Source organism: Alosa sapidissima, chromosome 19 (genome assembly GCF_018492685.1).
Source record: "Alosa sapidissima isolate fAloSap1 chromosome 19, fAloSap1.pri, whole genome shotgun sequence".
Taxonomy (NCBI): domain Eukaryota; kingdom Metazoa; phylum Chordata; class Actinopteri; order Clupeiformes; family Clupeidae; genus Alosa; species Alosa sapidissima.
Window position 1 is genome coordinate 2,665,294 of NC_055975.1, and position 14,727 is coordinate 2,680,020.

Consider the following 14,727-nt stretch of genomic DNA (forward strand, 5'->3'; position numbering starts at 1 on the left):
AAGTATCAGCAAAAACCCACACATGTGTGACACATAAAGCAAAATACAGAATGCTATAGGGTGACAAATGTAAAAGGCAGCAGTATACTTCTACAGACACGCTATGTATAATATGTGCATGCAATGTGCCCATCAGTGTCTCAAAACAAAGTCTTTTTTGCTTTAATATGGAGCCAAGGAGGTATCAATGCCAGATTTATTTGTATATCGAGAGAGCAATGTTAAAGCGTGTGCTCATTTTACTAAATTGTGCTCTCAGTAAAGTAAATAGTTCCCCTTTATTTTACTAAATGGTGTTTTCATTTTGCAAGAATTAAAATGAGAGCGCAAATGTCATATTAGTGCACAATTTAGCAAATGAGTCCAGCACCATGTGTATAAATTAAGCACAAATCTATAGTAAAATGATAAGATGACTTGGTAAAACGAGCGCACAATTGGGGGCAGCCGTGGCCTACTGGTTAGCGCTTCGGGCTTGTAACCGGAGGGTTGCCGGTTCGAACCCCGACCAGTAGGCACGGCTGAAGTGCCCTTGAACAAGGCACCTAACCCCTCACTGCTTCCCGAGCGCCGCTGTTGTAGCAGGCAGCTCACTGCGCCGGGATTAGTGTGTGCTTCACCTCACTGTGTGTTTACTGTGTGCTGAGTGTGTTTCACTAATTCACGGATTGGGATAAATGCAGAGACCAAATTTCCCTCACGGGATCAAAAGAGTATATATACTTATACAATTTAGTAAAATGAGCACACACTTTAGTACAACGAGCACAAATTCTCTCGATATACACAAAAAATATCTTGGAATGACACCTCCTGGGTTTTATACAAATGGACACATCTTATGCTAATATTGATATAACATATGTATATTATTTCTTTTGTACATAACAGCCTTTGCACTGTCGTGTGGTAATGTATCCCCTACTGAATGTACAGTATGGACCAATTCCTTTTGTGCACATTATACTAGTAATACGTATATGTATATGTGTACTACTATAAGTATACTAATAAGTATATGTAGTTTACTTTTTGTATACTGATCAGAGATATACTAAATGAACTTATACTTAAGTATACTTAGCTTATACTAAGTAAACATAATGGTTTAACTATATTTAGCTTGGATTATACTGACAGAAAAGTCTATTTAAGTATATTTACTAGTACTTGTAGCAAGTGCAGTTGAAATATACTTCTTCTAATGTTTACTTTATGTACTAAATTGGCCCACATTTCAGTTAATAGTAAACTTGAATGTGTATTTATTTTGTACTGCAACTGTACTGAGAACTTTACTGTAAGTAAACTAGTGATTCATGTCATGTGTAGTCCATGTGTAGTAACGTCTCACACTATATAAGCTGAGCTAACTTCCGGTTCGTCCTCCTACCTTCAACGCCTCAGTGTTCTGAACAACAAGGATAGTAATGGTCATCCCTTGGTCTCACAGATCCATAGTTACCTTTGTAACTTACAAACTGTTTCAACCGCACTCTGACTGTCACTACGGTCTAAAAAGGGATGACTTATACCAAAGGGTCACGAGTAACAAGGAACCTAATTATCCTTACGTCGCTGGGCAAGAAACATAAGGACAGCATTGCCCACTGGTGGTGGGCAGGTTACAGTATGTCCACTCTGTAGTATCTTGCAAAAGTACATGGTGTTGGCCTAGGAGATACAGTAACCTCAACCAGCCAGTGTGACAACCGCTGTTTAGAAAGAGGTTACCCTAGTTTAGACAGCTTAGTTTAGTTCATCTACTCGGCAGTAGGGAGTGAGAGCCACCTGCTGCGCTTTCCCCACCTTCATCTGAAAATGCACTGAGAGGAGCATCCTCAAGCGATGCACAAGAGAGGGGGAGCCTGGCGGCACAGCTGATTCAGTGGCTCCCAAAGAAGTGACCAGGGAGTCAGTGACTATGGTAGAAACCACATCATCCTCTATGAGCGCCTCACTGATAGGCCGTGAGGGGGCATTGACACCTGTTAGTGGTAAACTGGGCCGTGAGCCAGCCGGCTGGGGCTGGAGCTGCAGCAGTAGTGCTTTGATTGGTGTGACCGCTGTGGATAGATCATCCACTCTTTTATTGAGCACTGCCTTCAATGTTTTCTGTTGAGGGTGCTCTGCATTGGTATTTATAGCTGTGCGCTTTGGGGGCTGATGTTCCAACCAGTGGAAGCATAGTGAAGTTTGTGAGCCGGCACTCACGTACAGTCAGGGGGAGAACTGCACAGTTCATGCATGGGTCTGAGGTGTTCCACACCGAGGCAGGACGGACATTCCAAGTCCACTTCCAGCGGCACTAGGCATGTATAACCGCATGGAACATTGGTGTGAGGTTGGTGAGGTTGATGATATTAGGTATGAGGAAGAGTATGGAAGTTCAGCATCCTGATGGCTTGTGGATAGAAACCGTCTCTGTATCTGCATACAGGTCTGAATGCACTTGTACCTTCTACCATATATATATATCTATATTCGTAGATATATATTTTTTAATTGTTTTTCTTTTTTTTGTGATATAGCACTCTTATGGAAAACTTGAAATCCACGCTGGACAAGTTAGGAAACATGTCCAGTGCCAAAGTGGAAGCTGGGGAAGTTAAAGGAGCTATCATACGGCTTAAAGAGCATAACCCAGTCACCGTTGCATACTCTGTGGAAGCGAAAACGATGGTTGTAAGAACATATTTTTCATGATTCCTGATATGAGTTCATTGATTGTAGCAGTGTTGATGGAAATTACAACCTAAAAACAGTACATGTATGTATTATACACGCAACATGTATTGCGAGGTGTATCGTGTTGTGAGATTTTATTATGCAATACACAGCCCTACTCCAAGATAGTAGATTCTACTGGCCTATAAAACTGCAACAAATAATTAATTGAGTAGCTGTCAATTATTTTGATAATCAATCAATCCGTTTGAGTAGTTTTTTAAGGAAAATAAGTCAAATATTTGGTGTGTAGCACGTCTTGAGACACAAGATTACAGCTATACCAATTTTGTATTGTTTCACAGATTGTTTCCAACCCAAATGCACTGCAGACAAAGCATTCTTGGTCTGTCGACATTCCTGCAGAGGCTGTGAATATTTCCCGATCAGCCAATGGTGGAGAGGGATTTGCAGGGGTATTACGCTTTCCTAACATGTCCATGGTAAGTATAACAGTGTAAGGTTAGCAATTTATTTGTTTGTTATGGATAAGTTAGATATAGGTAGGTTTGTTAAAGATATTACATTTGGTGGGTAAAGGGGCAAAATTATAATATTCCGATATTAAAAATTGCTCAGTGAACAAGGTTGTCATTTCATTTAACATTTTTAATTTTACACAGGATTGCAAAAACAGCAGAGTTTTAGATAATGCTGTGTATGGCATATCTATGTCTGCCAACATCTCCAATTTGAAAGATCCTATCAAAATTCATTTTGGAAATGTCAGCATGGTGAGTGTGGAGAGAGGAGGTTCAGAATTTCATTCATTACATCTGAGATTGCTGAATGCAGAACAACATTAAACATTTTGTGTGTAAATCAACAGGAGAATGTTACGTTTATCTGCACCTCCTGGAATGGTGTCGGTATGTCTTTTCATATTTATTATTTTTATTTTTGTTTTGCTCAGTGCATCTTGATCATCATAAACTCCAACAGCTAAAATGATCAGAAGCCAGTAGTGGTCATGAACAACTAAGAGATGTGTTTTTGGTTGGAAAATGACAAATAATGATAAACTAACTAAACAAACTAAACTAAAATACAGCACAGCAGCAATGCTATTTTTCTCCTCAAGCCCACAGCAGTTTTATTATCCCTTGTTAACATTTGATTTATTAACAGTACTTGAATTACTGCAGTGACTGCAGTTATATAATTCTGTCTGTTATGAGTGAATTATACACTGTCAAAAAATAAGATACTGTGTAGCAATACCATAACTGTGGCAAATACCCTCAAGGTACACAGTTGTACTCCTTAATTGGTCAGTTTGCTTAGAAAGGGCACATCAATGGCCTAGAAATGGTACATCTCAGTGTGAAGGGTACATCGGCAAAAGTTGTACCTCAATCATATCTATTTTTTCTGGAGAGCACAAGGGTGAACTGAGCTACCACCAATACAGTTAAGAGTGGAGAACTGTGGAGCACAGGAGCTGCTCGTATGTCAGCGTGTTATCTGCTTGCATGCTTTCGCTCCCTCTATCCCACTCCCTGCCACCCTCTCACTCTCTCTCTCTCTCTCTCTCTCTCTCTCTCTCTCTCTCTCTCTCTCTCCCAATTTCACTCTGGAGGGGATCAACCTACCTGGACAGAGGACGGATGTGAGACAGTAAAGGGCAACAGCACCATCACATGCAAATGTTATCATCTTACCTTCTTTGCCATTCTAATGGTAAGATGAATGATTTCTCTCTCTATCTCTCCTTCTCTCTATCTCTCTTTCCATTCAAATTCAAAAGGTGCTTTATTGACATGACAAAAGAGGTATTTAAATTAGCAAAGCAGTCATATAAACGAATGCATAGAACACGTTATTTAGGCCCCAGAAGTGGCGCGACTGGCTGGGGCACCTGCACCGTGGTCCTTTCCGGATCCCACCCCGACTCTCTCTCCCACTCACTTCCTGTCAATCTCCACTATCCTATCTGATTAAAGGCATAAAAAGCCCAAAAAATATACTATAAAAAAACAACACGTTATTTAGATGTGTATAAACATATATAGATTTAAACTTATGGAAAATAACCATAGGTAATAGAGAACAAGAAAAAAAGGATAGAGGACAAAAAATACAATGTATGTATATATGCATGCATTACATATAGTACCCTCAGTACAGTACAGTACAGTACAGTAATAGTCTTTTGCTGATTTATTGTAATCTCTGACTGTCCAAGGTTATCTTTCTTCACCATCATCCACATGCATGCATCACCATCTAAGAATGGCAGACACTGGCATTTGTTTCAGAACTTTACAGTAGAATTCTGTCATAAGCTGGAGACCTACACTAATACTTCACATTTACACATGTACACGTGTAGCTGTTGTGCAGATGTTATTGTTATCTAAGGCAACATACAAATGAGGTAGCATGTAAGTCGATAAAGAATGAAGGGGGGAAAACTTGGCATTTCCCCCAGTATCATTAAAAGCAGTCCAGCAAAATTGAGCTTGCGTTTTGAAACATGTCAAATAACTGAATTATTGTTCTTTCCTAATCTTAAACCAGAATGCTCTACCAACTAACGACACCCTCTCCGAATCGGACCTCGTCTCCCTGACATACATCAGCTACATCGGCTGTGGCCTTTCCATATTTTTCCTGGGGGTGGCGCTTTTCATGCATTTTCTGCTACGGTACACTGGCCCTTTTCCACCCCATCAAACAATTTGGACCACTCGCAGAACTTTTCAAACTCACCCATTCATTTTACATTCACATTTACAATACAAGTGTGGAACCACATTCAAGCTAAACTGCAATAGGGAAAAAAGGAGGAGAAGGAGAAAAATATGAAGTACTACAATTAACAATATTAGAGAGAAACCGAGGATGGTATTGCAGGAGATTTGACATGAATAGAGAGACATGAATAACTGAACCACTCTGCCACTTTGCCCATTGTTGTTGACAGTTTAACAGCAACTTGTTTGTTTTTATCATGCACATCAGAATGTGCTACCTGCATAAATCAAGATCTACACACCATCACATACAGATAGGACGCCATTGATGTATTTGTTAAACAAGAACGGCCCCAGTATAGAGCCATGAGGTTTTCCCACATATACGGCCCCAGTATAGAGCCAAGAGGTTTTCCCATATACGGCCCCAGTATAGAGCCATGAGGTTTTCCCATATACGGCCCCAGTATAGAGCCAAGAGGTTTTCCCACATATACGGCCCCAGTATAGAGCCAAGAGGTTTTCCCATATACGGCCCCAGTATAGAGCCATGAGGTTTTCCCATATACGGCCCCAGTATAGAGCCAAGAGGTTTTCCCATATACGGCCCCAGTATAGAGCCAAGAGGTTTTCCCACATATACGGCCCCAGTATAGAGCCAAGAGGTTTTCCCATATACGGCCCCAGTATAGAGCCAAGAGGTTTTCCCACATATACGGCCCCAGTATAGAGCCAAGAGGTTTTCCCATATACGGCCCCAGTATAGAGCCATGAGGTTTTCCCATATACGGCCCCAGTATAGAGCCAAGAGGTTTTCCCATATACGGCCCCAGTATAGAGCCATGAGGTTTTCCCACATATACGGCCCCAGTATAGAGCCAAGAGGTTTTCCCACATATACGGCCCCAGTATAGAGCCATGAGGTTTTCCCATATACGGCCCCAGTATAGAGCCATGAGGTTTTCCCATATACGGCCCCAGTATAGAGCCATGAGGTTTTCCCACATATACGGCCCCAGTATAGAGCCATGAGGTTTTCCCACATATACGGCCCCAGTATAGAGCCATGAGGTTTTCCCATATACGGCCCCAGTATAGAGCCATGAGGTTTTCCCATATATACGGCCCCAGTATAGAGCCAAGAGGTTTTCCCATATATACGGCCCCAGTATAGAGCCATGAGGTTTTCCCATAGCACAGTTCTTAGTGAGGATGTTTTATCCCTTATCCAGGCACACTGCATGGTGAAGTAGATAGGACTGAATCCTAGTGAATGGTTTACTGTGACATTATGGCCACTACCTCTATACTTCCACTACTGCTCACATGGTTTACCTTTGACCATACATTGTGCTGGTATTATGCTATTATATTCTCTGAACTGTTGATTTGTTTTATTGAAACGTTTGTTTTTGTGTTGTTTGATTTGACTCAGCAAAGCCAAGTCCAGCCAGGCCATCCAGATCCTGATTAATCTGTTCACAGCGCTCCTCCTCCTCAACCTGACTTTCCTGACCAACGAGTCGGTGGCCAACATGGGCAGTAACATCGGCTGCATCATCATCGCCACCCTCATGCACTACTCTATGCTGTCCACGTTCACTTGGTTTGCTATGCAAGCTCTCCACCTGTACCTGCGCCTCGTTAAGATGAGCAACACCAAAGACATCAAAAACTACATGCTGAAGATGTGCATGCCAGCCTGGGGTAAGGCAGAGTCATGCAAGTTTTTTAGTTAACGTTAGTTGAAAACAAAGATCACAATATCAAGAAATGATAACAAAATATAACATACATGCAAATATAATATGTGTTTTTTTGTCCAACAAAACATAAATTTCAACAGGTATCTGGTCATACCTATTCAGTCATTTTAGTATGACTACATCTTAGACTCGGGCAAGACAGAAGTGCCTTGCATTTAGTATTCTTCCATTGCAAAGTTGCCGTGAGGCTGAACAGGAAATATGGCAAAACTCATTCATCTTTCCACAGAGTATGCAAATGAATGAAGTGCAAATAAGTGTAGAGCATATGTTACTTCACTGAAGTATATACTGAATTACTGTACTTCACTGAAACATACATTACAAACATGGTGCAATACATTTTAACTCCAAATACTCTGTGCTTAGCAGAGGAATACCTCCATCTGAATTAAAGCAATGCTAGGAGACAAATAAAAGATACTTTGACTTTGATACTTTGACTAGGTCTTTTACCTTTAAATAATGGCTTGAAACTCTTACTTTAACAACCTGTTCTCTGTGTCCTACTGAAGCTTGCCCAGCTGTGGTTGTCATCACTCTTGCTGTTCTGAATAAGTACACACTGGTGACCATTACCACCACTAGTGGATTTCAAACAAAAACGTAAGTTTGAGATGTAAACACTTGTAAGTCAATGACATGAACAACCAGTAACCAGTGTCACTAGTGTAACTCAACAGCAATGTGCTCATGGCTATAATCACTCTACAATGTAGTTACAGATTGGTCGAAATACCTACAAAAACAGTGTTGTAATAATCATTCAGCAAGTCTGTACCACTGGAATCATCATATTGCAGACCCATTGACAAGCCGTGTCCATGATAATCGTTTAAGTCTCCAAGCCTATAACTGACCATGTCTGTCCTTCACAAGGTGCTGGATAAAGGACACAACGGTGCACTTCGTGGTAAACATCGGCTACTATGCACTGGTGTTCCTCTTCACGCTGGGCATCTTCTTTGTGGTGGTGCAAAAAATCCTCATGTCCAGCAAGCTGAAGGTCAAGGACGCCAAGACGCCCTCTGTCTCCAAGAACATAATGGCCATTATGAGCCTGCTGGCCCTGCTAGGACTCACCTGGGGGGTGGCGTTCTTCAGCTATGGGCCCATGATGATACCATCCTACTACATATTCTGTGTTCTCAATGCCTTTCAAGGTAACAGACAACAGCCAACAAAGCAAAGTGCAGGCAGCATTTACAATTTGCATTTACAACAGAGCTTAGATGTGGATTCAATATAACATAAAAAAAAACATTGAACACTGAGGACATAAAAAGGAGGGGAGAGTTTAAACAGATGCAAAGACACTAATGTGTATTCAAAACACACCAAAGGTTTATGACTGTGGTCAAGTCTATTTCTGGTGTCAGGAGCCAGGGTGGTGCCGGTGACGCAACATATTATCACAAAATAAACAGCACACTATGTAAGGAGGTTCCCGACTTTCAATAACCATAAAACACTATATTTGCACAAAAGTGATAAGAACTGCACAGTTTATGATGCTAAGGACATTTCCTCTCTGTCTGTAAGTTGTCATAATTGTGTATAATAAAATATCTCAAAGGTTCTCTAATACTTTGTAATATGAAACAAAATCAAAGTAAATCTTATGATGTTATGAATCTGCACTTTTTGATAACAGACTGGAGCTTGGTGCTGCAGAGACTAGCCAGCATTAGCAACGTTAGCCTAAGAATGACCACTTAAGGCTAAATAATAGAGCAACAGCCCTCTTTCGCTTTAAAAAAAAACCTACAGAGGAGTATGAAAAGACACTGAGCCAAAAGAAGGAATTATGTTAAGTTTATTAAGTTAAGTAAACAGATATCCACGAAGTAAAAAGTTTAGAAATGTTTATTAAATAAATAATGTTTATTAAAATCACTGAACATTTCTAAACCATGAGGAGGTGGAATTAAACAGTTCTTTCTCTTTTTCTTCCTCAACCAAGGGTTTTTCCTGTTCATCTATTACTACAATAACAGCAAGGACCTTGCCGAAGACACAAAGCCTGACAACCCAACATTCAGTAGCAGCACATCCTCTAATATAGCTACAAGCAATACCTATGTAACCCAAGGCTAAGTACTCAAGTTAAAAAAAAACAAGGTTCCCAACAAATTGGACGGTTCTCATAAAGTTCTACAGTGCACTTTTAGAAAAATGATTCATTATGGGTTGTTTTTCTTTTACAGAGAGATAGATCCAGATTAGTGGGAGGTAATAGATAACAGTAGATTTGTGTCAGATATTTCTAAAAAATAAAGATCTAGACCATATGTTCTGGATCTCACTATAAAAGGGGTTCGGTATTGAACCTTTGTTTTATAATGACATGTAAGTAACTTATATCAGACTGAAAACTTGTCACTTAGAAAAAACACAATTTGTCTGCTGTTATACATGGTAATATTGTAAAGAGACTATATCAATAACCAGGTGATTTGGGTATTTGTGGCCAAAATTGCAAAATGCTAAATATTAAAATAGCCTTACACTTAAAAATAACAAGAATCTCATTATTTGTAGCAGGTTGTAGCAGTTAAACAATTATAGGCCTATTAAACTTACTGTACTTAACTTCAAGTTGCACATATGGCATATTATATATTAATGACATGTCTTTTTTAAATGTACTCTGTGTGTATAATTAATGAAGTGTCTCTTAAATGTACTCTTGTATGAGTTTGGGTGAGAAGTGCCGAAGAATTTGTGTTATATTCACTAACACTAGGGTGCAGTGTCGGATAGTTTTCTGTCAGTTCGCTCTCCAAAAACTGAAACGCTGCGTCGGCTCAGCTGTGATTCAGCGACAGAGAGACACATATGTTCTACAAATGTCCTGTGTGGATCTAGGGTTCAGTAAATACCTGTGGCATGCCTGATCCTTGATGCAGACAGTGCAGCAAGATTATCCCTAAATTCCTTCAGCTTCGTCCTAAATTCCTGAGTCACCAGTGTAAACGGGAAGTCGGGTTATGAATCACGGCAAAAATTAAATGACACTGTAGCAGGCTACTTCTAGTTATGCCTTTATTTCTTCCTAAAACTGATTCGTATGAAACCATTTGAACGCTTTAAATACCCATAACGTAAATGAGGTGATGTAGGCAAGAGCCCTAAACCAAATGCTACTCTGGTCAAAAAATGTTTCATAATGGTGTCATTATATGACGGGCTGTAATGGACAACCAGGCACGGTAACCTAAATGAAGGATGTCTTGCGGCTTGACCCACCTTAAGATAGGAAGCCGACTTGGGTGCGTTCTCGTTGCGTGCCTGTGCACAATTAGCGGCCTATGTACCGAGGGTTGTATCAAGCGGCATGTGTGCTCTAACACGCAGAGGAGTAGTGATCTCATGGCTATCTACAGCAATGATAGGATGAAGAAAAACCGCTGGCTTAACCCACCAGTTAGCCTTTGACCCCAAATGCTTGTGTGTATTTTTGATCTGTCTTTGCTTTCAATATTTTTATTTGATATTTAGGCTACTACATTTATGATTATGCAGAAATGTTATATATTCTATGTATAATGATGACCTAATTAAAAACTAAAAAAGTTATACAGTCCCACTAGCCTATGTTGTTTTATTTTATTATTTATGTGTCCCCAAAGGCAAAAATAATATGCCCAGAGCAAAAGGATTCAAGAAAGTCAAGCCTTGAATCTGAACCCAACAGAAAACTCTACAGATCATTCTGATCCTCATGACATCTGTCCATTTTCCTAACCTCACTCGAGGAAGGCATCTCCTCCTCTTGCCGTCCTTGGAACCACAGCATCCGTTTGCCAACAGCCATCTTTCCCTGCCCACGTTTAGATGCTTTAACAAAGGCATTCTTGAGTGACCACAGTACACTTAACTGCAGTCTACTGTGTGCTTAAGACACAATGCTATAGAGTGTGGGCAATTTTTTGCTTTGATTTAACTTGCGTGAAAAGTAAGAACAGACAGAGGAGTTGGCCACTAGATATTGTTTATGTGAATCATATTGGTATTTTGATGTGGTAGAAGTGGAATCAGGGTAGGGAATATCTGTGGCAAGCGTTGTTGGTGGGTGGCATCCCAGCCTGCAGGATGCTGCCCAGCCCAGAATGGAGGCTGTGCAGGGTGTCATCTCATTGGTGTGATGAAGACTTTAAACAATGGATCAATTTTAATACCCTTATAAAAACAAAGAAACATATTAAAACATAGAAAATCTAAAAACATGGAATACAAAATGTGGTAAAATAAATACATGTGAGCACACCCAGGGCAATTCGCAGCAGGTCTATCTTCAAATTGGTCAAAAATCATGGATTCTTTAATAATGATTTCCATTTGTTATTGTGTCTGCTTCTGTTTCTGCGGTTTGATTGACAGCATGAGAAGCAGGGAGGGGAAAACAATAGTTTGTATCCAATCATATTTTGATCTCTGTGAAGACCATCTGAAAAGGGAGATTCCAATCTTCTGCTGAAAAAGTGTAATTGCAGTTGGGTCTGGGACTTCAGAATCAGAAGAGTTTTTTAATGGAATCCCATGGAGAAAGTGGCTTACATAGCCCAAAACCCCTATTACTGTATCTGAAACAACTCGGGTCCCTTTAAATTATACAAAAACTGTCATGATCTGTAACATCTCTCCCAAATTATAACAGCACTTACTTAGGTCTAAAATGAAAAAAAAAATGATTGTGAGACAAATGACAGTTCTTCACCATGCAAGTAAATGGGCATTGTTTAACGTAAGGCTATGTCGTTGGAGAGCTGATTTGATTGGTTCAGAGTGACACATGTGACCCAAGTATTTATTTGTTACATTTTTGTCAATGGGGAACGTAATAACTTCCCAGTATAAAAAAACTAACTACTACTAAAAAAAGGCAAACTCACGGCAAAAGACCTTTCAGCTTGCATTTCAGAAACCTGGTGGAACCCCTTACAGAGTCTTTTAAAGGCCAGTTCCAACAGAAGACCTGCGACGAGACTCTTTTACGGTTTTAGCATACACAGCGTGAGCTTAGTGTGGTGGCAGCAACAGCAGCAAGCTGGGGAGAATCACCACAAGCTGCATGAGTGAGCGGAACCACAGCCCAGAGAAATGACCTATCGTCCTGTGGAGGAAGTGTGATGATGAATGATCTTCACGATGGACATCCTCAGGTCACAAATCAGAGAAACAAAGTGACGACAAAGTGCAGTATGACGCTGTGACTTTCGTCATAAAACTGGCTAAATGACCTCAGAGAATAGCCTACCACACCAGAAAACAAATTATAAAATTGACTCATAATAACTTCACATCAAGTGGTTGACGTTTAAAAAAAAAGACTGCAATTAATGTATGCCCAAATGTTTCAGTTTTTAAGCCAGACCAATGCAACCATGGAAAGGAAAAGAGAGAAAAAAAAACACATAAAAGGAATTCAATAAAAACATTAGCTGTAATTCTACATGATTGACTCTCTCATTTCCCTTGCAGGCTTGTGAAACAACAGCCACCACAATAAAACTAATATATATGGAAACCTCTCAGCGAAATAAAGTCAAAGAAACACTTTTAATTGCCTTCAGTCCATTATGTCCTGTGACCTCAAATGTACTGTGGTGCCTCAGAGTGAGCACAAGCTGACCATGCAGCTGTGGCCTCCATCTACAGCATGCTAACTGTTGATCATTAGCAGAGAAGACCTTTCCACATCCCCATACTGTATCTGCCTGAAATTAAAGAGAGGCGTGTGTGTGCGTGTGTGTGTGTGTGTGTGTGTGTGTGTGTGTGTGTGTGTGTGTGTTTGTCATATTCTGACATTCTGTTCTTCATGTCTTTATGTCAAGAAAGATTGTAAAAATGTGGCTATGTAATCTAGTCACCAGTAAATAAAATACACTCAAAATACATGTTTATAAAAGCATTGTTTTATGAGACAATGACAAAAACAAGTTTATTTGAGGGTTCTATTCTGTTTATTTTTCACTTGCACAAATTGTTCTGTTCTCTTATTAGATTCATGCTTATTGTAAAAACATGCATGTGTGTGTGCGTGCGTGCGTGCGTGTGTGCGTGCATGCGTGCGTGCGAGCAGCTCAAAACAATGTCCATAAACATTCAATTATCTTTTAGTCCTCAAACTAATTTGACATTCATCTGAATCAAAGAGGTCTTGCAAAAAGTGTCTTGATTGCGTAAATCACTGGCAGAGGAGCTAAATAGACGTGTTTGATTTATTTTGCATATGCTATATTGCTTTGGAATATGAAAAAAGAGGATCAAGGGGTCAACAAAAGAAACTTTGTCAACAGCAAAGTGAACTTGGATGTGACTGTTCCTCGATGACAGAAATACAGATTGATGGCCGGAGGCAGGCCATAGATTGTATTTTACATTCAGCATTCAGCTTTTTTTCAGTTCCTGGGAGCACACTATGCACCCTCATTTCCATTCCTTCTACCCACCCCCCCCCCCCCCACCACCACCACCACCACCACCAACACACACACACACACACACACACACACACCAACCTCCCAACTCTTACCCCATACATCCTTGGAGTGATTTATTTCCCAGTAAGTCTCCTTGTGAAATTGATGTGGATCTGGGGCCTTTGTAGTGTCTGGTTTCCCCGACGAACGCAGTAAAAATTCAGCCAAGGTCCTGGCGCAGGGCAGGCCTTGCGTGACTGCAGCTTTCTGAGGGAAGTGGGGGCTGAGGTGTGTGTGCGTGTGCATGTGCCTGTGTGTGTGTGTGTGTGTGTGTGTGTATGTGGGGGGGGGGGGGGGTGGGGGGCAGAAGGGGGGTGCCGTATGTTTCCGTCAAGGGGTACTCCTACCCCCCTTGCATGTCACCACAGTGACCCAGACAGCACGTAAGGGTCAGGTAAATTAAAACGTGTGGGGTGCTGAGGTTTAGTATAGGGGCGGTTGGAGGGATGAGGATTGGTTGAGATGTGAGAGGTGGAGTGGTGAGTTCACGGCAGTAAATCACCCCAGCATATAGCGTGTGAGCCCCGTCTGAGCAAGCGTTCACCGTGGCACGAGAGGTGAGAAGCTCCAAGGGCACTAGCCATCCCTACCACTGCTGACGCCGCCACCAGCACTACTGCCCCCCTCAGCCCACAGGAAGGGCCCTGGGGGTCAAGTTAGAGGAAAGAGGATAGGTGCCTATAGGTCAAAGGTCACTGAGGAGAAACATCAGTTGGCGCGACATGAGCTCTTAACAGCCTGGAGCCAATAAAGGAGTCAGGATGGGAGGAGACCCCATATGCCCTGGAACACAGCCGCTGCTGGCCCAGATCCGACCCGCGCCTGGTTCAGAGTCAGATGATCACTCCAGATGAGCCTGTTCAGCCAGACAGCTCTGAGGATATGCACCCTGAACATTCTTTTACTGGGTTCAGTCATTTCAAATGGCCCATTGTACAGTTCAGTCCATTAATATAGTGCTGCCAAGCATACGTCTCAGCGCTTTACAGAATCCAGCTTGAACATGAACTTTGATACCCTTAAATTAATTCATGTTACCGCAATTACTGCAGT

General features: G+C 41.1%; 1 protein-coding gene across 2 annotated transcripts in view; it reads left to right on the plus strand.

Moving 5' to 3' along the window:
• LOC121693483 (adhesion G-protein coupled receptor G2-like) overlaps positions 1-9,427 on the plus strand; it is a 41,827-nt gene extending 32,400 nt beyond the window's left edge. For both annotated transcript variants that reach the window (XM_042072907.1, XM_042072908.1), the window contains 10 exons: positions 2,532-2,685; positions 3,033-3,170; positions 3,351-3,461; positions 3,557-3,596; positions 4,307-4,407; positions 5,248-5,375; positions 6,859-7,130; positions 7,705-7,795; positions 8,069-8,352; positions 9,153-9,427. In XM_042072907.1, the coding sequence (XP_041928841.1) occupies positions 2,532-2,685; positions 3,033-3,170; positions 3,351-3,461; positions 3,557-3,596; positions 4,307-4,407; positions 5,248-5,375; positions 6,859-7,130; positions 7,705-7,795; positions 8,069-8,352; positions 9,153-9,286 (1,453 nt within the window). In that variant the 3' untranslated portion in view covers positions 9,287-9,427. The remainder of the gene's footprint in view (positions 1-2,531; positions 2,686-3,032; positions 3,171-3,350; positions 3,462-3,556; positions 3,597-4,306; positions 4,408-5,247; positions 5,376-6,858; positions 7,131-7,704; positions 7,796-8,068; positions 8,353-9,152) is intronic.
• Positions 9,428-14,727: the final 5,300 nt, after the last annotated feature.